Below are 25,729 nucleotides of genomic sequence, written 5' to 3' on the forward strand. Positions count from 1 at the left end.
CACACACTGACGGCCAACCATCTCTCTCACCGAGAAACCAAAACAGAGTATTTTTCAAAAGCACAAGGAAACAACAGAGGCTAGTGTTACCGGACATACAGCAGGAGGAGGCCAACTTCCAGCACTCAGAGTTGCTAGATTGCATGCGAACAACTAGATGGGCTGCTTGAATACCTCTTTTTCTGTTGCTTTTGGCGAGTAAAGGAAAGGAGTAGCCAAGGCAGGGCTGAGACAGCAGAAGAAAAGCAAAGAGCTGACTGCACCAAATGCTCTTAAACTGGCAAAAACCTATCATATCTTACAAATAAATCTCATTTACTGAAACAAAGCTATCGTAGTGGGTCAAGAGACAGCGAGCCCGTCTGCTGCTCCGGGCCTTGCGCTGATTTTGGCCTTACCAGGTTCTGTGAAGCAGCACACACGGCCCCAAGCCTGGCTACATGTCTGAGGGAACACCAGAGCTCCAGGCATCACACATGAACGACCACAGAGTCACAACACAATCCTGACATTCCCACCCACCATATGGCCCCAAGAAGCAAATTTCTTCAGTGCAAACACTGGTTTCATGTTGCCAGTGCGTTAATTAGCAGACTTTGCAGTCCAGTGCACAACAGAGACTGCTGATGTTGGCCATTACACAGTCAATCAGAAGCCAAACAGAACGAGTACCACATTACTTAACCTACTGAGAACAAAGTTAATGATTTGCCAATTGGACTGACAGACTTCAGGTCTGTTTTCCAACCTACTTTTCTTGGAGGTGTCTTAGAACGCACTCAGCATGGCAAGTCCTCTATCACAGAATCATTAAGGTTGGAGAAGAGGTCATCCACTCCAACTATCGACCCATGCCCACCATGTTCCCAGAACACCTATCACACACAACTCCTAACAGCCAGTCTCAGCTCAGATGGTTGGCATAAACTGAGGGAAATCCACCACCCTGCATCACCCAAACATTCAGGCTGCGTGACCTCAACGATTTAACCAGCTTTACAGAACTGAACATTAGCCATCGGCCTGCAAACGATCACTAGTTATTCTGAGACAATCATGGGTTAAACTATGAAGTTTATCACATTTTCTTCTATGGGATTTTCAGCACCGAATACAGGAAATTAATGAAACGGTCTGAAATTCCTTAAAAGCAGTTGGAATTTAACACCACTCCTCATTTTAGACAGTGGTTTATATACCACATGCTTAATAAAAACTCTACTTTTGTAGAAAGTTTAAGTAAAGCAACAATAGTAAGATAAAGAGAGCAGTAACAGCATAAGAAATACCATGGGAAGCATCAAGAGGATGCAACCCTCAAGTTAACGTTCTTGTCATGAAAAAGATTCTTCCCACCTAGGGTGCACCAATCCCACCACATAAAACATTTGGACACAAACAAAGCTTGGGAGTTAAGAAAGAGGGGTGAGGAACAACAGCTGCATTAGGCTTGAGGTTACTTCTAAAGCATAGAACAACTGAAACCAATTGCAATAGGACCAGTCTGAGTTACATAATTCAATGTGAGACCACTCTAACCTCCTGCAGAAAGCACATACACCATTGCACTGTTCTGCTTACACTGCCACAAAACCCTCTGAGCAGTTCTGTGCAACTAGGTGAGAGTTGTTTGGAGGCCAAAACAGAAGTGCACATCCTAACAGTTTACTCTGATGGCTTCATCATTCTTTCTGGCAATAAGGCCAGTCTAATTTCTTATTTGCCTTCTGCCTTGAGCCATTAATTTTTTCTCTTTAATCCAGTAGAGAAGTTCCTCAGAGTCAATTACGTGTGTGCTTTAACCAAGTCACCTCTGCATAGGTTTGACAATCAACAGGTCAGTCTCGTCAGGTCAGCTGCCACGAGGCACCTTTCTTTGGCTCCCAAATACCTTTGGACTTCTTTCTTCCCTACATACCAATTTTATTGCCATTTCCCCAGACCCACATCACCACCAGAGCCACTGCTTTTGTGGAACCCAGCTGGGCAGTGGTCAGCATCTCTGGCACACAGACACCTGTGTGCCTCGCCTGCATCAAATGTCCTTTCCTTCACTGAACCCGTTTTGCAGAATAACGGAGGGAACTGCAGAAATCACAGACTGCAAAGATTAAATCAGCCAGCTAATAGTCAGTTATCGGAGTGCAAGGAGCTTTCTCAGACTCCACTGAAGCATCTCTACAGAAGCTCAAAGGAAACCTTTACTACTCATCTACCCCAATCCCATTCTGCCCAAGACGTACATACTATTCAGGATTTCAAGCAAGAAAATCCCAACAGACCTGTCACATCCAGCCATGGTTTTGGACTTGCCATCACACTGTCTGCTGAACCAATGCTAGCAGTTACTTTAATTTCTGGAAGCCTGACAAGTCCTGAACAATACAGAGCGCAGCGCTGACACGGAGGACAAGCGCTAGAAATATTTCACTTTCTGACACATCCCCTGGAACCCACGATTTCAGAGGCATCAGCCTTTTTTTTTTTTAAATAATCACGAGGCATGCTGTTGATGTTGGCACAGATGAATTATTTACACTGCTGCACAGCTCCAAGCCAAACTCCCGAAGAAGCACATCACATGGATGCAGCCACCTGCTGCCGTGCTCTAACCTGGCTCTTTCCAGTCGCTCCGACAATGAACTGAACCCTCAGCGTACATTTAAAACAATAACTATCCCTCATAAACCAGAGATCAGTTACTCAAGATAAGTGCACAAAGGATTAATGCTTTTTGTGCACGTCGGCCATGCACCCCATGCCATGAGGACTAGAGCTCTTGCTGCTGCTGTTCCACTAGAAAACAGATGCGTGTATCAAACCCTTCACACCTCTCAAGATAAAGCAACTCTGAGCTGACTGCGTGGGACGAGGCACGGCTATCATTGCACCTTACCTTTTTATTTGCAGAGCAATACACTTAGTGTCACTGCTGTGACAGCCCCAGGGGAACAGCAGCACCCGGTGCATGCTAGGGACACCGTCCTCCTGTGCAACATCCTCAGCATCCTCCTCAGAACCCATGGAAAACTGGTGGCATAGGAGGCTGCCCTTTGGTTTTCACAGCAGAAAGTCTGCCCATCTTTATGCATGACTGCTCAAGTGAACTGCGTGACTGCTTTTGTTGCTCTCAGGGATCCATTCTTTCAGTGGGAACAGCAGGAGGAAGCCGTGCTGGGACTGGGCAGGGGAAAAAAAGCCCTGTGGACACAGTGAATGGGACTGAAAACTCTCCTGCAAATTCTGTGAGGTTATTTGCCGTGATGCTCTGCATTGACTGTTCTAGTGGCTTTTTGGGACACGTTCACACATCAAAGCTCACAGCACACAACAGAAGTCATTACACTAAATCTACTTTAGAAATTGATTAGACTATTGATTTTGTCATAGTTTAGATACAAAGTGACCTTTCCGTCCCACAAAAAACAAAGGGAATTAACTCACGTACACAATGAGTTTTCATTTCAAAGAAACTGCGTTGCTCTCTCAGAAAGCAAGTTCTGTAGAACTTTTTTTTTCCTCACAGCTGTCAGAAGGTCAATGCTCCTTGCCCCACCTGAGCTTCCAAACCTCCTGCCCAAAATACGCCAAAGGGACAACATCTCTCACATGCAGAAGACCAGCTTGGAGAGGAACAGAAGACAGATCTGCCTATAGGTCAATAGGTGGTAAAAATCATCAGTACCAAATTGTACACTAACAGCACATGCAACCCCCCTGCAGGAAACTCAAAAAGGTAACCTCTATTTAGATGTTATTTGTCTGTAGCTAACGAGTTTGGCATTCATTAATCTACTGTGAGAGCTGGGGCTACAGGTGGTCCATGCTGCAGGATGCTGTGGGTGCTTTTCAGTGGTCGGCTCTGCAACAACATGGGCTTGCAATGTGGCTACCAGTTTGCCTATGCTTTCTACTCTTTAAAGCCTTAATTCAGAGACTTCAGCTCAGCTGGGAAGCCCAGGAATGAAAACACAACTCAGCTGGAGCCACAAGAAAGCTGCACCCATGTGCAGGACAAAAGCCAGAAGTCCTCATGGTCTTTGCTTTGAATCTCTCTTAACAGTTGCAGGTTGATACGAAATGCAAGCCAGGATGCATCCCAGCTATGGGTCAGAATAGAAGCTCACAATTAGTCTCCCCCTGTATTCAACATTTCCACAGTTCATCTCAGCAACTTCTCTTGGAATGGTAATCAGCAAACAAGAGCTGGCAAATAAACAGAGCCTCCAGTTCCTACTTCTGTTCCCCGCAGCAGCACGCATCGCTCCCATACAATTAATTCCGCCGCACGCCCGTTTTACCATTCTGTTGGGCAGAATCAATCAGTAATGGGCTGCGATCTGCATGCGGGAAGCCGAACAGCATGCAAATGGAGATTAAAACATTGACAGTGGCATTCAGAAGCCCAGAGCTGCTTCTGTGCTTCAGTTCTCCGGCACTCCGGCCATCTGTTGGCTATGGGTGAGAGGAGCCCAGGGCTCTGGGGTGGGGAAGGCAGCAGAGGGGCGATGCCAAAAGATACCAAACCCCCTCACGTGAAAACTTCCTGCACGGTAATCCACAGATCTGCTTTCTCCAGCACTTCCGGGGGGGAACATGCAATACAGTAAGGCTCAAATCAAAGCTGGAAGTGTTAACAAGTAGCTTCAAGGCTGTTAAGCCCAAGCTATCTAAAACACTACACCTTCAGTGCCAACATGACTTCTGATGAGGTCTGGGCCACTACATACAAGTGCATCTCTGACATCCCAGCTCCTTTCTGCATCTCAAATTCCTGTGCCAAGGATGCACATCTGAGCAGAGCACTCAGGAGCACTATTGGGAGCTTCCTCCTGTGCTTGCTCAGCCAGCTGTTCGCAGAGGCTGGCACCGCATGGGGACTGCAGCCCAGGACTCCTCGCAGTGCCATGCAGGGTATGGGGCAGCCACTGGAAAGCAGTAGCAGGATCACAGAGACACTGACAAGGCTGTGCAGAGTGGTGGGTGCCCCGTCCTTGCAGATAACCACTGTCAGACTGGATGAGCACCTGACGGAGCTGTGGTGTCCCTGTTCATTACAGGGGGGTTGAAGCAGACAGCCTTGAAGGATCCCTTCTGACTCAAATGATTCTGATACCAAGAGCACACTTCTCCAGGAGCAGAGCACAGACCTGTGCCCTCTGGCTCTTTGCATGACCCAACACAGAGCAGCAATGTCACCTACACAAAGCGCAATACGGCTCAAGACAGGAGAGCTATGGGAAGTGTTCAAAACAAAAATCCTTTTGGATGCATGCATGTGTAGAAACCTTAAGCTGAACACACTTCTGCTAACGCTGTAATTTTCAGAAAGATTACAGTGGGGAAAGACGTCAAATACACCCACTCTATTTATAGAGCTAAATGCAATTTGGCCAGAAAGCTCGTTCCAGCAGCACAGATGCCTGAACACAACCAGCCCCCTCCGCAGTGCCAGGCACAGCCTTCCTCTGCCTCCCTGAAGCACAGAACCCAGCAAGCAGTGTCCTGCTGCAACAGCTTCACCCTGAGTCGTGACACCTACAGCCCCCTGGCACAGACAGAAGACCTCAGACATGAGATGAAGGGGAACAGACAGCAGCAGCAAGATAAAACGATACCATCCACTTCAGGAAACAAGCACCATTTTCTAACAGAGGCTTGCTATGGGGCAGAAGGGGTTTTGAAAGCAGAAGCCCTGGTGCAGAGCAGAGGCTGCAGGAGCTCAGCCCACCCACTCCGCGCCGTTCCAAAGTTAAACTTCAAAGCCAAAAGCAATGTGAGACTCACCCACTTGCCAGGCACAGGAGAAGCGCTCTTTGCAGCGCTCGCGGTGTTTATACTGCGAGCAAACAAGTAAAGTTCATGTGCAATTAAAGTCTGGTATCTGGGAATTTCCTTCAGATCTGAACCATTTGAAGATTCACCTCCTATTTTCAACTGACTTCGAAGACCTTCCTATCAGATCACGCCAACACAAAGCTCTGCTGTGCTTCATTCTCTCCTCCTTTTCTTTTCTGAGGAGGTGACATAAGGGGTTAGAAACTTGTATCCTCACTTTAAAAGCGATTCAGAATCAAAATGAGTTTAACTTCTGCCAAACGGAAGACAAAAATAAAATCCACCTAAGCTGACACCATCTGCTCCTTTCACTTTTTTCCACAAGCATCGGGAGGCAGTGCCGGCTTGTAGTTAACGAGATGGAGACCTAAATTGCTTCCTGTAACCTCAAAAATCACTCTGATCTCTTAGTTAATCTTGGCTAAAAAAATATCTAAATTATTAGCAGTGAAAACAAGTCCTTACTTCAGCAGCACATCCAGAGATCACAGCAAACCCCTGTGCTTCTCCTGGCAGTGGCACAGCACGTGTCGGCACAGGTCGGTGCATCCTCAGCAATGCTGCAGTGCCAGTGCCTGCAGCCCAGGCTGTGGGGGGGGGATGGCTGCACAGCACCAACACCAAGTCCATATGGCTCTGGGGAGAGCCCGAAAAGCACGTATTTGTGCTCTCTAAGGATTCCCTGCCAGCACTGAGGGCAAACGAGACAATGCTCAGATAAAGAGCAATGCAAACCTCCTGCAAAGACATCACCACAGCCACCAGGTCAGAGATGACTGAGATGTCAGGATGAGGAAAACAATACCAGCACAACGAGAGCCAGCTGCCATGCTCCCGCCGAGGTAGAAGCAGCTCCCCCACGGCTTTGATGAGCAGCCAAAGATGAATCTGTTCAGTAATTCTGCAATAGGTAATGAAGGAGCCACAGACAGATGAGCATCAAACACGGGCCTTCACCAAAGAGCAACAGGAAGGCTCCACTTCTGCTCCTATTGTGTCCAGGTGCACGAGGGAGGAAGAGAAGCTGTAGTCCTTGTGGTTTGCTTGAGAAGCGGGAAGCACTGGGGCTGCCTCACCTCCACCTGAACGCCCCCTCAGCAGGTGACCCTGCAGCATGAAGCATGCTGTGCCCATACCCAGCATCGCTCCGAGAAGCGTGCAGCTTCAGCTCTTTTCTGTTGCACAGAGCTGGGCAGCAGCCCTGGGCAGGCAGCCCCATCCTACAGCACAGACCTTCTGTGGGTGTGTTGGGTCCCACTCGGAGGACTCGGTGTGTTCGGTCCCAGCACTCGGAGGACCCTCCTCACCCCAGCACCAAGCAGAGGGCACAGCTCAGCCACTGACAGTCCGTGCTCACCTTTCTCGAGAGAGTTATGCTGGTAATTTTAATCTGATTAAATATCGTTAATCGTATTACTAACCTAACTCTTTTCACATGTTGGAAGACATTTCAAGAGAAAATTCCATAGGTGGCCCTGCGATCTGTGAGCTTTCTGGCCCCACAGCCACCCAAGCCCAGCCCCAGCCCTGCAGATCCCAGCTCTGCCAGACACCCCTGCCTCCAAAATGACCCATTACTACTTGCACGACTCCGTGCTGTTTGCATTGCTGGAAGCACCCATTCCTCACAGAACACAGGACAGTGCTCCGACCTTCTCCTGACCCACAGCAACACCTCCAGCCCCAGCTCGGCTGCCCACCTCACACACGCACCCACACGCCCCCCATTAACGCAGCACTCACCGATTCCTGTATTTCACACACAAAGCACGCGGCCGCCTCCATTCAAACGGCGACTCCCGAACCGAACGCACCGCGATCAGCGCCGTGCCGGGCATCACCGAGCGCAGAAAGTTCCGACGGGAAGAGCTCCAATGGCATCGGCACGGCACGACACTTCCCGTACCGGAGGTGCCCGTGACGGAGCCGCCTCCTGCCGCGTGCCACCGGTGCCGGAGAAGCGCTGTGCGGGATTTGGGGCGGACGGCTCAGCTCCCCCAGCTCGCGATTCAGCCGGCTCTAAGTCAGCAAAACGGGTCTAACGGCGGAGCCGGGACGGCGGTACCAGGAGCGGTGCTGGAGACTTCAGCGCTCCAGCCGCCGCCGCATCTGCTGGGCCCGGGTCACCCGCGCCCCTTCGAGTCCTTCCAGCAGCTGCGATACCGGCTTCGGCCCTCCGAGCTGCATAGCCCCGCGGAGCTGGGAAGCTCCCGGCACCCCGCACACGGGCGGAACTCCCGGCCCAGGACCCGACCCGGCCCGGCCCCGCTCCCACCTTTCCCTCCGGGGCCGCCCCGCTACCGCCCCCCTCCGCGGGAGTCCGCTACCGGAGTCCCCCCCGCCCCTTCTCCCACCGCACCGGGACCACGGTTCGCCGCCGGGCGCCGGGCTCGACCCGGGGTGGGCTTCATCGCCCGGAGGACGGCCCCGTGCGGCCCCACCGCACTCCGGTCCCCGCGGGGCCGCGCCCATCCCCCACGCGGAGACAAAGCGCTGCCCCCGGGCCGCACCTGCCGCCACCCACCGCCCCCGGCACCGCGTCGTCAGCGCCGCCCCCGGCCCGGACACGGCCGTACCGGTGACGCACCCCCCCACCGCGACCCCCGCCGGCCGCGCCGCCCCTCACCTGCCGCCCCGCTCCGCGCCGCTCCCCGCCGAGCCGCGCCGCCCGCACCGAGCCGCGCAGCGCCGGCCCCGCCCCCACCCAATCGCAGCCCGCCGCCCGCCGAGGCCGCGCCCCTCTCCCGTCCCGCGGGGTCCGAGCGCAGGCCGGAACCCCCCCGCCGGCGGCGCCGAGCCCTCGGGCGGCCCCGAGCCGCCATTGGCTGCCGACGGGAGGGGGCCGGGCCGGGAGCCGGTGGAGACGAGCGAGGAGCGGGGCGGAGGGGCCGCGGGTCGTCCCGAGCGAGGGGCGCGCGGCGGAGCCGCCGTCGGCCGCGTCACCTTTGTGCCGGCTCTCGCGGCACGGAGCCGCGCGGCACCGCACGCAGCTCTGCCCGGAGGAGCCGGCCCGCAGCAGCGGCAGGTGGCGGGGGTGCCGCACGGCCCCGCGCGGTATTTGGGAAGCGCTGCGCAGGAAGCCGGGATCGTAACAAAAGCGCCGTTACCTGCAGCCCCAGAGCGGCCCGGAGCCGGTGGGGATGGCGGCGCGGAAACGAAACGTGGCACGCTTCGACCGCGGGCCCCACGCGTCGCCCCGCTGGAACGGCCGGGCGGCACAAAGCCCTCCGTCGGTAACGGCTCCGCACGGTCTCGCCGTTAATGCGCCCATTTTTCTGGCTTACACTGCGACCTCTGTGCACCCAGGCGTGCCGGCCGTGCCGCGCTGCCTGCCCTCGTCCCCACACAACGGCTGGCTGTGGCACGCTGCGCTGCAGGTGGACCGAGAGCGGTGACAAAGGCCGACGGCCACGCGTCTGCTGCAGCCACGGGCAGATGTGCGGAAAGGCCACACAAAGGACGGGCCGTGCCGGCAGCACCCAGCCCTGAGCGCGGCACGGAAGACGCAGCAAGCTCACGGGAGGAGGAAATGGGCACAGAACGAGCCGCGTGCTCAGCGCTCCGTGTCCCCATCGCTCCCGCTTCTCTGCTGGGGGAGAAGCTACAGAGCTACTGAAGGCACAAAGCTGTTTTCTGAAGGGCCGGGGCCGGCTTCCCTCCCACGTGCATTGCTGACATTTCAGAGGATCGCTGTTGGTACAGTCCCACGTCCCGTCGCTGAACATCCACTCTCTTTGTTACACTGTGTTGTCCATCTCTAACTCCCATCCAACAAACTGCTGCTTTCTGAGGGAGAAATGATGTCCATGAGTGCGGTCCCGCAGAGGAAGGACTGGTTGTAGGGAGGCCCAGCTGCTCACTGCACACAGGGACACCCTGGGGACACAGCATTACTGCTCCTCGCCCAGGCCAAGGAATCCATCCTATTGCCACCCTCCCAGCTCTGCATCACTGTTGGGGTTAGGGCTTGTTCACCCAACTTATCATAATCTTAGAATCAGACATTTTAGCTGAACCTGCACTGCTTCCACCAAAATCCAGCTTCGGTGACTAAGAGTGTAAAAATTAATTATTTTTTTTCCCTTTGCCCCAACCCATTCCTGATTCAAGACACTAATCCCCTGCCTACCTTTCCTCCAGAGCCAGTCCCGACCTGCAGCCCCTCCAGTCTGCCTAAAAAAAAGAAAACCACCCCCTAACACACGCACTGGAAAGCTTTATTTAAAAAGCAGCACATCAACCCAACCCAACCCATCCCGCAGCCGGGAGAACACGCTGGAAAAGAGGCGCGGAGAGCCGTGCTGGAAGGCTGCAGCCCTCCGCCTCTCGGGGCCCCCGCAGCCGCGGTGCATCCCAGGCGGTGCAGCGGAACGCGCTCCCTCTGCAGGAAGGAGCTCCCGTCGCTCTGCACGGCGATCTTGCTCCCAGAACAACCATAAAAGCTGGTTGTCGGGCTGAGAACGGCACGGCACAAAGAGCTAACATGGCACTAATTTGTTCGTTCAGCAGCTTCTGATTCCCATTTATTCAGAAGGCTTTTTATATACTCAAATCCACACAGGATCCTCCCCCTCTGGAAGCCTCTGCTCGCTGCTGCTTCTAAGCAGGTTAGCTGAGTTTCTTACGCAACCGTTGTGGTAATCACAAGACCAGCAGCTGCTTATACCCCTTTTGATTCTCTTGCTCTTCCTCCTCTCCAAGCAGGGGATGAAACTGGTTTGGAAATCACGAGTGAGTCCTGTCTCTAGCTCCTGGCCATGAACTGCATCTCCAGCAGCAATTCAGGGACCAGCAGAACATCGGCCGCATCTGCCCTGCTCTGCAGCTTTCAGGGTTTCAGTTTGTCAGGACATTCAGAAAGAGCACTACGGTCCTCATTCCCTGCACCTAGGCACCTCTGCCTTTGCAACAGCCGTGTTGAAGGGCCTGCTCCCAAACTCAAATCAAATAGACTTTAATGGGCAGCCTGCTTCAGGCACTCACAGAAAGGCCACCGTTGGCTGCAGCCATTGAAAATTAAAGGTTTATAGCAGAAGTGGGCAAAGCAGCCTTAAAAATTAACCTTGTGTAGGATTTCAAAACTGGTTGGGAAGGCACCGCACAAATTTGACTCTGAAAAATAGTTGTGAATGTGATACTTTTAGGGTCTTATTCGATTCCACACGTGTGTACACAATCCTCCCTCCTACTGCACATCTCAGTCCTCTCCTGAAGTAAGCAGAACTGCTCTATAACTGTGTCCTCAGCACCACACGGAAGTATTTGTTTTTAGAAGGTATTCTACGCAAGAAACTGTCTTTGCCAAACATAGTTACAATCAGATCAACAGGAACACCTGCAGCTTCCAACCAGGATTGTCAGGATGTCTGAGCATCCAAACCATAAGTACTAATAAACAGACACACACTGATTGTGATACCACATATAGTCGCCTTTGTTTTGTATTCATAAGTGATGTTTGATATTCCTTTCCTCTGTGGAAGAAATGGCAAGTTCTCTTCAGAATGCACCTACTGTTAGAAGGCAGCAGTGATCTCATTCCTTGTATTTTCCATAGCCACTAGCTAGGCTGTTTGCTCTGCACTTAAGAATGGCTTCTCATGGAGCAGCAAGAACTCAAAATAGCTTGGCAGGAGCCAAGTTCAGACAACTGCCATTTATTTTTCTATAGTCATTGTCCACTCACAGGCTTCCTGTTACTGTTACTTGTTCCCTCTTCTCTGTCTTGGTTAGCAGCAGAAATAACATGAAACTGCACTGGCTTTCTCTGACTTACAGACACACAAGTCAGCCCTTGGCCTCATTAGCACCTGCAAAAAGGACTGCAACCACCATCTCAGCTGGTGAGCAACTGGGAAACACGGCTGTCTGAGCCATCCTACCCAGAGAGAACTTCTCTCATAGAGTGCAAGAATGTCAGTCTTGAAGGGCTTAGCAGGCAGAATTCTCTTGCACAAAGAAAGCTGCAGCTGAGAGACCCCATTCCCAAAAACAAAACTAATGTAAACTCTGTTAATAATCCACAGATATGAACAGAGCACTGCTGTTTGGTTTGTGTTATTTTTTGCTAGAACAGCCCAGAAGAACACAAGCAACAAACCACTCACCTGGCTGTGCCTGAACCACCAGGAGAAATGCAAGGAGATGTCACTGTATGCAGTGTAAGTCACTGCCAGTACTGCAAACACACCTCACTGGTGGGAGCACTCCAATAAATACTTCAGCATATAGCTGGGCTGCTTTTGTTCAGACTTGCGTATTTACTGCTGTGCTGCCACGAGGAGAGCTAGCACGAAGGAGCGACCAGACGAGGTGTGCAGCCCGTGCTCCGCTGTCGTCCTGGATACTGCCCTCAGCTCCAGGTACAGCTGTGCACAGTCACACCTTCTGCCTCTGGGCTGCACGTGTGGCAGAGCACCAAGCTGCACACCGTTGCCACAACAGAGTGATGATTCAGGCAGGGAGCACACATCTGTCCTCCCAAGTGCTGTTACAAGTTGCTGTTCTCCTCATTGTAATGATTCTGCTGTCACTTTACGTAATGCACACAACCTACTCCTGAATCTCTGAACTCCCCACAGAGGATGAGATCATTATTTTCACCTTGATTCGTATCGCCTCATGCAGCTCTGCTCAAATTTCAGACACAAACAGAACTGCTGTACTATCGCTTCTTCTTTCATTGCACACTTGTCTCTGATTTTCATCGCGCTTCTGCAGGAAGTATAACCTGTAGAAATCTTTGTGAAATGAGAAAATGAAATATTACAGATTTGAAAAGTTGCACTGATCTGTATATGTACTTCTATATGTACTGTATATGCAGCTGAATGGGAATTTTTATCCCAGCTCTCAAGCCCTCGGATCAAACAGCTTCCCCAACAAACTCTACACTCCAAGTGGAATCAGCAGAAATCCTTCCCAAAACCACCCTTTGCATATTTCATCTTCTATGTACTGAATCAGCACAGACCTTTCCTAAAATTGTTTATTCAGTCCTAATAGCACCCATTGCTACCAAACGATGTTGGTGCCTCAGAGCAGATGCCGCTGTCCCAAACAACTTTCAGCCTTGAAAACTTACCATCAAAACCTCCAGCTCTTTTCCCATGGTTACTGGGAAAAGGCTTCACATATCACTGTGTACTAAACACAGCTTAGTCATTCTGAAATGCTCACACAAAGGCATTTGAGCATGAAGTCAGGTTGTCAGTGCTTTGCAAAGGTTTCACAGAAGTAAAGCCTGGAAGAACCTGAGCTCCAAGTTTGGTTTGTTTATCTGCTACCATCACAGGGAGAAAATGATACCGACAAATACCAACGACTGTGTCAGGCTGTGCAGACACTCATGGTTAGCTGTTTAGACAGCGTTTTTCCTCAGCCAGCCATTCTTCATCCCTTCCAAGAAAAACAGCTGGAACTCACTTATTTCCAGTTGCTGTTTTGGAGTAGTTTGCACAGCACCGTTACCATAAAATACCACCATAGAAATACTGCTGTAGAGCAGCATTTCCAGACAGGACATGACTAAAAACAACTCCAAGCTACTGGGGATAAAGAGAGTGATTCCCAAAGCTGCTTACTGCAAGCACAAAGCAGCTAGGGAACGATGGGTCAAGGAGCCTGTAGAGAAAGGACAGTTGACTCGTACCTGCAGAATAAACTTAACTTAATCACTGCACTTAACACATCTCTGCTCCTGCCAGTAACGTGGCTACAGTTCCAGAAATGCTTTTGGAAGCTTTGTAACCAGAAAGTAATCACATATGATTTAAACATATTTTAAAGGAACCACCTGACTGTACAGACACATGAAGCTGTATGTTACACCACGATAGCTTCAGTCCTCCTTGCCTGTTTCACTCCTGCTGTTTGTTACATAGAAAACTATTGCACCTAGAGTAAAAAAACCCAACAACAACAAAAAAAAACCCCAAAAATAAGTAACCCCAACCCTAAAAACATCGGAGAAAATATCTCTACCTGATTGGTAAAATGACTTCTCATGTTTTGTGTACAGACAAACTGCAAAATTATTAAATCAGGAATGAAATTATAAAGGATTACACATGAAGTACTTTGATCAACAGATCAGACAGATTGAAAGAATCATTTGAACTGAAAACCACAAATAAAGCTCCAGATGAAGCTCACCGGCTGGCATAATACATGAGACTAAACAATGGAAGAGCCAATCAGCAAATTAAATCAACAGATGAAACAGTGGACTCTCTTTCACTTGAGTTAAAAGCCACACAGCCACTCAAAGCCTTAGCACAGAGTTAACACGGAGCCTACAGCAGTAGATGGCCAGCCCTGACAAGTTTCCAAGCACACAGCAGAAGGCATGAGAAATGCTAGCACAGATTTATTTGGAGTTACAGTCTAAGCACAGTGCAAGTTTACTTTGATTAATCTAGTAAATGATGGCAATTTATTAGAGATCAGTTCCCTTTCAGTAAAACATAGAGTACTGGCAGGCTAACAGCAAACACAGTACATGTCAGTGCAGTGCTGTAAATAGAATTCCTCTTGATCTGCGATTCCAGTCTCCGCTCTGTATCACACAGCTCTAAAATCACATCTCTCACAGCAGCAGCCTGGCCCTTACTCTCCCCGGATGACCTGGCTGCTACTCTTTCCATAGGTCTAGAATGAAGCGCAAGTTTAACGCTCTGCACCTCAGCAATGATTTGTGCTATGCTTTCCTGCAGACGGGTAAACTGCTGCTGTAAACTCCCGAGACATGAACTGACTTGTTTAGTGTAGTTAAGCTGTTCTTTTAGAGGAATTAAAAGAGAATCTATTTTTATGGAGTCACTCCTGTCTTCTCTTGCCAATAAAACACCTTCTTTTATTCCCTGCGACGTCCTTGTTTGCAGAATGTTTTTCAGGTCTGCTATGACATCACTGAGATCCTTCTGCTGCAAGTCATAGGTGGATGCCTGCTCTTTGATGGCTTCTTGCAGATTTATTGGGCCCTTCTGTGCTTCAAGCACCAAGACTTTCAGTTCCTGCAGCCTTACTCGATTAACATAGGTGGAACCAAGAACACCTATAACAGCTCCCAGCACAGAACCAATAATAGACCAGTTCTTTGTTTTTTCAGCTCTTGTCCTCTCTTTCTCATGGCTCTCCCTTACAGCAGCGGAGAAGAGAGAAAATTTTTCTCGCTCAGATTCTTCTGCATTTAAGTAGGCAGCTCGGTACCTCTTCTCCTCCTGCAAGAAACACAGCACTTTGATTTTATAACTTCACCATTTTGTAACTTCAGATTATAAAGAAAGAAAAAAGTGCATCCATCAGTTGTTTCAGAAATTGTTTCATAGATTTTTCCTTTAAACGTATGATTTTCTTTATTAATCCCACTTAAATTGGTGAGGCATCATTTTAAGTCAAAGCTAAGACATGGAAAAGATCATCAAGAATTACATTTGAAGACTGTCTAAAGCATAATCTGTCACATGGTGACGATAGAAAAGTGCTACAAATGGGCAGCTTTTCCCTCCCCATAAAGAAAGCTTTCTCTGGCTCTGCATACTTCTCCAAACACCACCTCCACCCCACTTCTCCATCTCAGTTGTAATTCCCTTAAAACAGGAACTGAAAATAGTCCTGGAAAGGATGTCCTGGAAAGGCTCATCTCATGATCACATACACTTTTCACTCCTCTGCCTTCTCTTTCTTCCCCTGTTCAAAGACATATGTTTTCCTTTTCTGCCCCTCCTGGCTTTGGTGTGGCAGTTCCTGCTGTAGGCCAGTTTACCTCAGCAAAACAGTGGAAACTTTATGGCTATTTTCCTGCAGTAAAAATTTTTAGCAAAGGAAGAACTGTTTTTGATAGTGAACCTGTCTGTCAATTGACTGCACTCCCCAAACTATCTCAGTCTTTTGAGCATGTATTTCTTTTATAAGGCAGCAGTACCAGCATACAGTGATGACTTTAGTTCTATCTTTCTCCACACTGATGCAGAGCTCTGTTCTTGAAATCTCATCTACACAGACCTGATCTGTTTTTTGGACAGCTCTTTTTAGTTCTTTGCTGCTGCTCTGCTTATTGATTCAGAAGATCCATTTAAGCTCAGGCATAGCTATTAACTTATTACTTGCCCAAGCTTTGCCATAGATGTGCCAGTTTCCAGCCTGTTTCCTGCAGCTTCACTCAGATTTCTGGAGTTTAGCTGCTATCATGCTTTTATCTGTGACTGATGGACTATGGATGACTGTGCTGCTACTGCCAGCCTGCTTGGCTCCTTCTGACAAGATGCATGAGGACTGCACTCTGTTGGTGCAGGACACTGCCCCTGCCTGTGCTGTGGTCCCCCTCATCTTCTTGCTTGTTCTCCTTCATGGAGCAGCCTTGCTCTTACTGCTCTCTGACAAAAGCCTTAGTAAACTGTGTGGGGGCTGCAGCCAGGTGAAAGGGGAATGGCTTTGATGGCTTAACAACTGGAAATGCACTTCTCTCATGATATGGAAACTAACTGGTTGAATCCCATATATATATATATATATATATTTATTTTTTTTCCATGCACCTGTCACCATTCAAACAATGTTCTAGGTTTTTCAGCTTTTGTCTCCAAATGCACTACCCTGTTGTAAGATGAACATGATTTCCACATCAGATCAAGTCCCCCACATTGCTTCAATTAAAACAACTATCACAAAAATTAACTCAGATTACTGGACTTATATGCTAACACACATCTGCAGAACCAAGTCACTGGTGACAGAAACAAAGCACGTATTTTTAATTCGTGTTTGCCAGCATTCAGATACCAGGAAATTACCTGCAGCAATCTGTGTTCCAGCGTAGCCAGTTCTAAATACTGGGTGTCATCCCGAGAGACCCTGTCCAAGCGGTCCCGAACTTCTTTCAGCTTTACCTGCTGGGCTTCCACATTTTCACGAGCCTGTCGTACAATCCCTCGAGCTATCATAAAGACATTTTCAGCCTGGGAAGAGAGATTACTTGTTTTAGAGACTTATTAACAGATTTATTAACAGATAGATGTAAACTGTTAGTCATACGATTTCAGGGAGGAAAATAAAAGTAACACAATTCAACACAATATAGGGGACAACTCATCACAGCACAGGGGATACGCTACGCGTGCTGAGCTTACTAGGCTAGGGCTCTGTCACAGTACCTGTACAGCCAGTTAAAGCAGAAAAAAAGACACTGTTCTCCTTGGAGGCTCTCTTCAGCCTCACAGCCAGTTCTCCTAATGGCATAATCATAATTTTCAATTTTACTTTTTTACATTATCTCCACATTTACCTCCGTCACTTTTCCCTGAGCCTCCCGAACTTCATTGAGCCCAACGAACTCTTCGTATTTGTCCCACCAGTTCCTGCCAGTTGCAGATATTTTCTGTAAGGAGTTTTTCCCCACAGCAGCCCCAGCTTCTGCCATCCGGTTCAGAACACCCACAGCAGTTTCTATGGCTGATTTGGCTTCAGGCCTCTTCGGTCCGGAGGCACAGTAGGTCCTCACTAAGTGTACATTCATTTTCTGACTCCGCTTTATCAAAGAATGGTGATACTGCAACCCACAGGACACTGACGACACACTTGATTTATACTTCATTGGCCCCATGTCTTGTACTCAATCACCAAAGAAAAGTGCTGCAAGAAAAAGAAAAGTTATTAAACTAAGGTTGGTAAATGCCTCTTAAAATTAAACACACATGCCAAAAATACCAACACAATTACATGGATAAACCATCGCTAGTTTTACACCATTACTTACACAGGGAACTTTCCAGTTTTCAGCAAAGGACAGCTGTGCCACAGATCCCTGCTTTTCTGCTGTAATTAAGTACTTCTGCCATACTTCTTGATTAACTCACTGCATAGTGACTGTGCACAGATACCAGCAGGAGTAGCTGCAGAGTAATGTAATGCTTCGGCACAGGTGTGATCGCCATATGACAGCTTGCTTTGAGCTTTCACATTTGAGTTTGGCATTTAATATCACAGGTGCTAACAATTCTGGAAAAGAAAAGAAATGAGAAAGAGGCATTAAAAAAGGACCTTGAAAAGGGAAAGAAATGGGCTTTCATCATTACCTCACACTCTACAGACAACCGAAGCACTGAAGAGTAGAAAGACAAATATATAATGGGCAGAGAGAAAACACAGCAGTGCTAAACTGAACATGGGTTTTTCTGGAAACCTTCCTGCAAAACTGAGCTACGAGGAGGAGCCAAGTGTTCATACAGACATCAGGCAGTGAATGCATCTTTATGGCTGTGTTTTAAAATGAGTTTTAAAATCCTTGCTTACCCTGCAGAAACAACACTGGCTGCTGCTTAACACCAGCAGTGACGTGTAAGGAAAACTATTATTTTCTGCTTAGCACATTCCTCTGAAAACTGCATAAACAGGCAAAATCTCACTGAAGCTTGATGAAGCCTCAATGAATTTTTATACAGTTTGGGTAAGGCTAGGTCAGAATTTGACCAGAACAATATTATAAACCCACAGCATTCACGAAACCTCGAGCACTACTGCAGTTGTTCTGCTTTATTTGGCAACGGTTACCTGTGCTAACTTTAGCCGGCTGGGGGCAACACGCGCGCAAACACAAACGACTTCCCCAGTGGAAGACATCTGCAATGAGGTCTTTTTTAACTTGGCTCCTCACCCTGAAGGCCCACTTATATCCGGTGAAACATACGCAGCACGGAGCAGCAGCAGCCATCAGCTCCGCGACGGCCTCACCGCGCGCCAAGGCGACGCGCCTCATCGCGCTCACACTGACGGAGCCGCGCTGTTCTCTCGGCAGCGCAACCGCGCCGCGCCCCGACATCGCCAGCGCGAGGAAAGCGCGCTTCCCCACCCCAAGGGCAGCGCTACGGCGGGACGTTCGCTCCCCACTACCGCTGGGGCGGACGAGCCCAGCAGCGGGGCCCTACCTGACGTGGCAGCAGCCTCCGGGCAACCCCTCACACAACACCCTCCCCCGTGCCTGCCCGCAGGGTCGAGGAGCGGCGCCGGAAGCGGAAGTGGCAGCGGCGGAAGTGCTACTGCGGAAGTGCTACGGCGGCCGTGTGGAGTCAGACGGAAACGGTGCGGTGCGGAGCGGAGCGGAGCGGTGCTGGCATCATGTCGGGCCGAGAGGGTAAGGCCGGGTCCGGGGGCTGCAGGCGTCGGTTGTGCCGCCTTCTCTCTTCTCACCGCCCCCTCTCTTTTTAGGCGGCAAGAAGAAACCGCTGAAGCAGCCGAAGAAGCAGACGAAGGACCTGGATGAGGTAGGGCGGCGGGGGGGCGAGGCGAGCATCTTTCCTCAGAGCGAGCTCCCGCAGCACCTCGGAGTGCGTGCGGTGCGGGCACGGAAATCGCGGGCTGGAGATGGACCTGAGGCTCCTGCTGCGGATCCCCGGGCGTGAGGGCTCGGAGTGGAGGTGTAAGATGTTAGTTCTGGGAAACGTAGAGGCTGTGTGAGGCACCGGTGATTGAAAAAGAGAAACGTGAATTGGATTGGTGAGCAGTGTCAAAATCCTGAGTGCCGAGGAAAACTCCTATAATCCCTTTAGCGGTGCTGCCTATGAAGAGTACGTATGTAAGAGACAGAGCTCTGAGCTCTCTTGAATTCCAGAGGATGTTCTGGCAGGGATGTGCAGTGCTGCTTTGCCTGTGCAGTTTGCCAGCAGTCTTATTGTATTTCTCAGAATTAATACGAATGCATTAAAATGAATAGTAGTGACATGTATGGAAAGATTTTTAAGTTATGCTTTTTTAGGTAAAAACAACGTTTGTTTCTTGTGTCCTAATTAGTCCAAGATTTATTGTGTTTTTGCACTAGATTCACAGTAGCAGTGGAGATTAATGGTTTTAATGCAAACATCATTCAGAGGGCAGAGTGAGATGATGCTACAGGAGGTGATACTTTCTTAATTTTGGAAAAATCAAACACACAAAGTAAAAGTTTGGTCCATCTCTGTGTTGTGGTGCAGCATAAATAAAGCCCCAAACAATACTGTTTGTCATTGTTCTGGAAAGTTTTGCTTATTTACTAGCACTGAGCCATCTTGCATCCGTTTAGTCTGTTAGGATTTGATTGCTGTTGGAACATAATTCCAGTATTTGAAGGGAGCATATAAATAGGAGGGGGAACGGCTGTTTACAAGGGTGGATAGTGATAGACGAGGGGGAATGGTTTTAAACTGAGACAGAGGAGGTTTACGTTAAATATTAGGAGGAATTTTTTCACACAGGGCAGTGATGCACTGGAACAGGTTGCCCAAGGAGGCTGTGGATGCCCCATCCCTGCAGGCATTCAAGGCCAGGCTGGATGTGGCTCTGGGCAGCCTGGTCTGCTGGTTGGCGACTTGCACATAACAGGGGCTTGGAACGAGATGAGCACTGTGGGCCTTTTCAACCCAGCCCATTCTATGATTCAATGATTCTGTGATTCTATGATTCTTTGATGTTTTTTTCTCATTGCTTTCAGCTGTTTTCCAACTTTTCCGGGGCAGGAGATGTTAACACACTGTTGTTCTTTTCTTTAGACAGATCTGGCATTTAAACAAAAGCAGAAGGAGGAGCAAAAGAAACTTGAGGAGATGAAAGCAAAGGCTGCTGGAAAAGGGCCCCTCAGTAAGTGAGGTGCCATACTGATAGGAACAATTGAGTGGCTTGCTGGCTTCAAAAGTTTAATGTTTTTGCTTGACAAACATAAAAAGATCTTTAACTTTAAGTTACTCAGCACACACTGGGAAGCTGATGGCAGCTGTAGATGATAAGTAACAAATAGAGGCTATTTTTTTAATTATTATTATTTTTACTGTGCAATTTAACATCCAAATTACTGATGTGGTTTCTGTTTCAGGAGGTGTAACTGCATGCCAGGTGTGATAAGCTGTTCTAGTGGGATGGTGAAGAGAGATTTCTGCTCTTATTTTAGCATACCATCCTTTGCTTTCCAGGTGTATTGAGAAACACAGGCTTTGCCACAATTGTGAAATTTTAACAAATCCATTACTTGGTATCTTAGAGGATGAAATTCAAGAGCAGGAGATTCACGACAGAAGGGGGGGGGGGGGAACCTCACCAAAAAAAACTGTGATTGGTTTCACTTGCTTAAGTGAATCTACAGTATGCTATGTGAAAGAAGAAATTTTGCAGGCTGCATTGTGATGGTTCACCCAGCCTGCTCTATATTTCAAATGATGGTAGTAGGAAATACTGTTAATACTGTCTGTCCACTCAACCCTATCATTTACAGAAGTCTTACTAACTTTCACAAGACTACGTTTATCCATTTTTGCCTTTATTAAGACTGTTATCTTGCCAGAGATCGAAGTTAGACTCTCAGATTCTCTAGTTTCATCCCAGAGCTCTTTCTGCACCTGGGAGTTATGCTGGCAGTGTAGCTGGCAGATCACCAGAATAGAAGAATAAGACACAGTAAAGTCCTCTGACACAGTGGCTGTATTGATAAATTACAAATCTTAGCCAGAAGTTTTGCAACTTCATATGTGAGTTTGTGCTCTTGGGGCAGAGTACAACCCAGTCCCACTGACTTGGGGTATTTCTTGTCTTTTGAGATAAATGGATCTAGCTGCTCTGATTTATCTGCTTACAAAAAATGTGCTGGGTGTGGGACTTACAGAATGTCTTTGTCATTACAGACATGCAGAAAAATTCCCTGAGCTTTCCTTCTGTCCCAACTATTTTGAACTTTATCAGGCACTTCAGTAGCTCTGCACATCTGGATAGCTCTGTCCTGCCATTTCTGCTCTTCCTCTTATTTTGTTAAATTTCAGTTATCTGGTTCTAGTCCAGTGCTTGCCAGAGCTGACAGAGATTACGTTGTTGAAGAAGGTAGACTACGCCCGAGAGCCTCAGCAAGGCAACGCTGTTAGAATCATTTTATCATGGTGCAAAGTCTGCTGTTGACTATCAGCCCTTATTGCCATTTTCTGCTTTCCACAGGTCAGCTATGAGACGTGCTGTAAAACAAAACCAAACAGCATTTACAAAATGTGCTGCACTCAGTGCCACGTTAATATGTTGTGTTCTTTCACATTGCTTTACTGTCGTACTGCTGAAGTACTTTGTGCTCTTGTAAATTAGGGGGTGTGTTTAGTTCCAAGAGGGGCTGTGGTTTTCAACATGAAGTTAAAGCATGTAAGATCCAAGCAGTACCACATGCAGAGGCCATTCAGCAATGGGGTGTGGGTTGTACGGGCAGCCTGGTGGGGCTGTCACAGCTGTCACAGATGTGTCACCTGCGATGTCTGAGCCGTGGTGGTTTGGTTTCTTTTGGCAGCGAGCGGTGGGATAAAGAAGTCCGGCAAAAAGTAGTTCTGAGCTGCAGGATAAGACACCTTCCACTTCCTCAATGGATCTGCAGCCTTCAGAAGACGGAGAGAACCCGTAGCACTTGGGAAGCATTGTACATTTTGTTTAGTCAGAATAAAACTTTTTTGTTAAGAGGTGATATTTTCTCTCTTTACTGTAGCTTTTGTTTTTCAAAAGGTTAATCTGGATGCTCGGGCTTAGTTGCAGCTGTCCAAGATGGGGTTATACCGACAAACAGGCACTGCAGGTACCAGAACAAAAGCTCGCGGTACGCTGCCCGTTCCTACGCGCCGCCCAGCCGCGCTGCAGGAGCAGCAGCTCTCTCAGGAGCCGCGCGCCTTGGCGGTGCGATGGCGCCATCGTGCGGTCACCGACCCTCGCTTGGCGCTATGCTGCGCATGCGTGGTGCCCTCCTGCCGGCCGCCGCGCGAGGCTTCACGTTGGTTACGTCCGCGCGGCTCCTCCAACTGCAGAAGGGCGGCTGACGCATGCGCAATGCTCCTCTCGCCTTAGGGGGCTGCTGTCTGCACCACTGCGGGCTGAGCGTGAGTGGCGCGCTGCGCATGCGCTGGCTGGTAGCGGCTTTTCCCGCCCGGCCGGCTCCCGCCTCGCCCTGAGGTGACCGTAGGGCGCTGCGTGGTGGCTCCTCAGAGCAGCGCCCACCTCAGGAGTAGCTTCCACGGCAGCAAAACGCTGATGGGTGGGCAATGAAAATCCATCCCGTGCAGTTGGAGGCTGGGAAGCACAGATGAACTATCCTGCAAATTCAAAGCAACAGGAAGGCTGAGCAAGCACAGAGCTGCTAGTAGGATAGCAAACTTGCTTCAGATTTTGTTTGAAGGTGCTCAAAATTTCCTGCAACACATGAAGAAAATATGGTTGCAAACTCCCAGTGCAAGCATGAGAAAGCATTTCGTATTTGCGTAATTCCCATCTGTTCTGAGACTTCTTCACACTGCCAGAGATGTCTGTTATCTGCTTAGATGGGATTTAGTTCAGACAGCCCCGAGCTGAAAGCAGAGCAAGGCTATAAAGCTCACAGTAACCTCACACAGCATCACAGGAGGATCCAGGCTGCCCTCAGTGTGTACCACGTTCAAAGCTCCAAAAGCACGCTTGCTCCTGCACTAAGATACGGACAAGCTGGTCCAAACCCAACACCAACATCATCGTTTTCACCATTTTCATTATTATTCCCATTCCTCAGTCCAGTACAAGTGAAAATGGCTCTTGTAGGAAATGAACGCTTCCCTGAAGCTTCACATTTGCTGCACAAGAACAGAAGTGAAGCTGGGTGCTTATGAGGGAAACGACCTTCCCTGGGCTGCTTGGTTTCTGTGCTGACAGCTTTCCCTCTCTCTGGTAGGTAAGCCTTTTTATTTTAGCTGCACCTAAAAAGGACACATGAGAACCAAAAACACTGGAAATCATGAGTTCTGAGTGTGAAGGCTGGCACAATTAACACCAAACAATTGAAAATGGGTTTGTAAATGCCTCTGAAAGTGAGGAAGAGCTTTGGGAAACAACTTATATATTAGCAGGCTACTTCACGCAAGGCTACATCATTTATTTTACCTATCTGTTTATTTTGAACCACGTAATGTTTGCTCTTGCTGATAAGCAAACCTGAGGTGCGCACAAACAATGCAGAAAAGGAGGTGAAGTTGCGGGTACAAGTGTTTGAGAGAGAAGCAGTAAACTGGGGCAAGACTGAGGAAGATGCTTACCAGGGGGAGTCACAGTTGTACCGATAGCATAAACCTCTAAAATATGCTAAATGACTCTGAGCAGAGCTAGGTGAAAAGAAGGTTGAAATGACAAGTGGAATTCTTTTTTATGCAGGATAGCTGGTTAGGTAGGTTATTTACATCAGTCATAGGTTGATGTATGGTAGCAGATCCTTACAAACAGCCCAAGCACACACCTGCTTTCCCTCAGCATCAAAGTAGGTATCCTGGGAGATGGTTAAAACAAGCAGGAAAAGGGAATGGGAGACATCATCAAGATTGGGAAGAGGAATGGGGCCTTGATAGTGTATCAAGTAAGCAGTAGTTTGACCCAAGAATTATTAAATGAAATGAATTAGGTTGCTGATCAGGGTAAATTTACTGAGGCAGTCCAGAGTAAAATAAAGAGTGAACAGAAACACATGCTTTACAGCATGAGAGAATACACAAGTGTTTTCACCCAGAAACCAGGGCAAGAGGGGAGGAAATCAAATGGCAAAGTGACAGACCGCTGCTGTGTGAGAGCTGTTCTCAGCAGGCTTTAGTTTAACATAGGCATTGAACTGCCTTTCTGGCCAAGAGTCCTCCTGTGTTTAATATCAGGCTATGGAAATAAAGCTGACAAAGGAGCACTTTGATTGTATGTTTCTACATAATGCTACTTTATGAATGACATTCATTCCTTAGCACAGCTGCAGCTCAGTGTTAAACTAATGCGAAGACTGTATAGCTCTTAAATCACACATGTACATAAAATTACCCCCAGTCTGAAGGGCAGAGAGAAAACAGAGCCCAGAGGGCAGTGAAAAATGAATGCAAATGATTAAAATAGTACCAGAATAGATGGAAATGTTGTTTATATGGCCGTCTACTAAAGGATGTGATTGCTATAATGAACTCCAGTCCTGCTCTAATAATTTAAAATGTTTTGCTCACTCTTTGGAGTTACTTCAGTTCTAAGAACATCACACCCTATTCTGAGTCATACCCTCTTAACTGATTTATGTGAGGTCTTCAACATGAAACTTCTCTAACATCCCTAAAATGCTTCACTTCTATTCAAATGCAGTTAATTCTGACAAGCAATCCCACAATTGTGTGCACATCTAACAGAACTGCACAGACAATGACTTACAAGCATCAAACTTCCACTACTGTTGTCTTAATTAATGAACAAAAAATTTAAAGCCCATTTTCTGCTTGAAATTGTGTTATGAGAACTTATCTTTACAGAAGCTCCTAAAGCATAGGGCAACTATTTCAAACTTAGAATTAAATGTGAGGTGACACAGCATTTGAAAAATTGCTCTAGGATCAGAATCATCAGATCTGCAGCATTACTACAAAACCCTAGCAGTAAATTCATATATACTGGCAGGATTTCTCAGAGCAAATGTGTAAGATTAGAGCATGGATATTGACAACCTGAGACTGTACCAAACTAAAGAGGAAAGAAAACAGCGTCGTACCATTACATTTGCAAAAAGACAGATTCATAGCTTCTTCCTTTTAGTCAGTAGTATACAGTCGTTATTTGTTTTCAGGTTCTTTATTTGTCCTAAAGTGTTTCAAGGAAAGGAAGAAGTATAAACTCTAATGCCACGCTGCCCAGCTAAGTTCAGGACAGCAGCAGCTACGCTTTTTGCACCTTTTGGGTGGATGCTGGCATTGCGTTGCTCTCCTTAAACTCTAGGTCTGTTCAGAGAAACAGAAGCCCCACCTTATTGTAAATCTCCAGTCCCACAGCCATCTGATAACAATACAAGACTGTAGAATTCTGTGCCTATAAACTGCGACCGATGGTGCTTGCATGGGGTGGTATTCCTCATGTCAGCAATGGCAGAAAAAGG

At 48.3% G+C, this 25,729-nt stretch overlaps 2 protein-coding genes and 1 long non-coding RNA gene across 4 annotated transcripts in view; 1 reads left to right on the forward strand and 2 right to left on the reverse strand.

The window, feature by feature from the left end:
• PLXNB1 (plexin B1) overlaps positions 1-8,507 on the reverse strand; it is a 67,921-nt gene extending 59,414 nt beyond the window's left edge. For both annotated transcript variants that reach the window (XM_042880209.1, XM_042880207.1), the window contains exon 1: positions 8,465-8,507. The gene's annotated coding sequence lies outside the window, so the exon portion shown is untranslated. The remainder of the gene's footprint in view (positions 1-8,464) is intronic.
• A 5,679-nt stretch (positions 8,508-14,186) lies between these two features.
• Positions 14,187-18,868, reverse strand: CCDC51 (coiled-coil domain containing 51). Its single transcript, XM_042880444.1, has 5 exons — positions 18,762-18,868; positions 17,594-17,835; positions 17,123-17,469; positions 16,632-16,796; positions 14,187-15,059 (listed from the first exon to the last, which is right to left on the reverse strand). Exons 3-5 carry the CDS (start codon positions 17,438-17,440, stop codon positions 14,283-14,285), a joined length of 1,260 nt encoding a protein of 419 aa, XP_042736378.1. The 5' UTR covers positions 17,441-17,469; positions 17,594-17,835; positions 18,762-18,868; the 3' UTR covers positions 14,187-14,282.
• Positions 18,858-22,291, forward strand: LOC122185006. The gene is made up of 4 exons (XR_006180692.1): positions 18,858-18,967; positions 19,042-19,097; positions 20,358-20,445; positions 22,121-22,291. It is a non-coding gene; the product is annotated as an uncharacterized LOC122185006 (long non-coding RNA).
• Positions 22,292-25,729: the final 3,438 nt, after the last annotated feature.

This window comes from Lagopus leucura, unplaced genomic scaffold (genome assembly GCF_019238085.1).
Source record: "Lagopus leucura isolate 7727_CA_CO unplaced genomic scaffold, USGS_WTPT01 Super-Scaffold_100026, whole genome shotgun sequence".
Lineage (NCBI taxonomy): Eukaryota > Metazoa > Chordata > Aves > Galliformes > Phasianidae > Lagopus > Lagopus leucura.

Coding starts and splice junctions, on each gene's coding strand:
- CCDC51 (XM_042880444.1), bottom strand. CDS start 17,440: ATGGGGCCAATGAAGTATAAATCAAGTGTGTCGTCAGTGTCCTGTGGG. Junction 16,797..17,122: donor CTCAGGGAAAAGTGACGGAG/GTAAATGTGGAG, acceptor CTCTCTTCCCAG/GCTGAAAATGTCTTTATGAT. Junction 15,060..16,631: donor TGGAACACAGATTGCTGCAG/GTAATTTCCTGG, acceptor TGTTTCTTGCAG/GAGGAGAAGAGGTACCGAGC.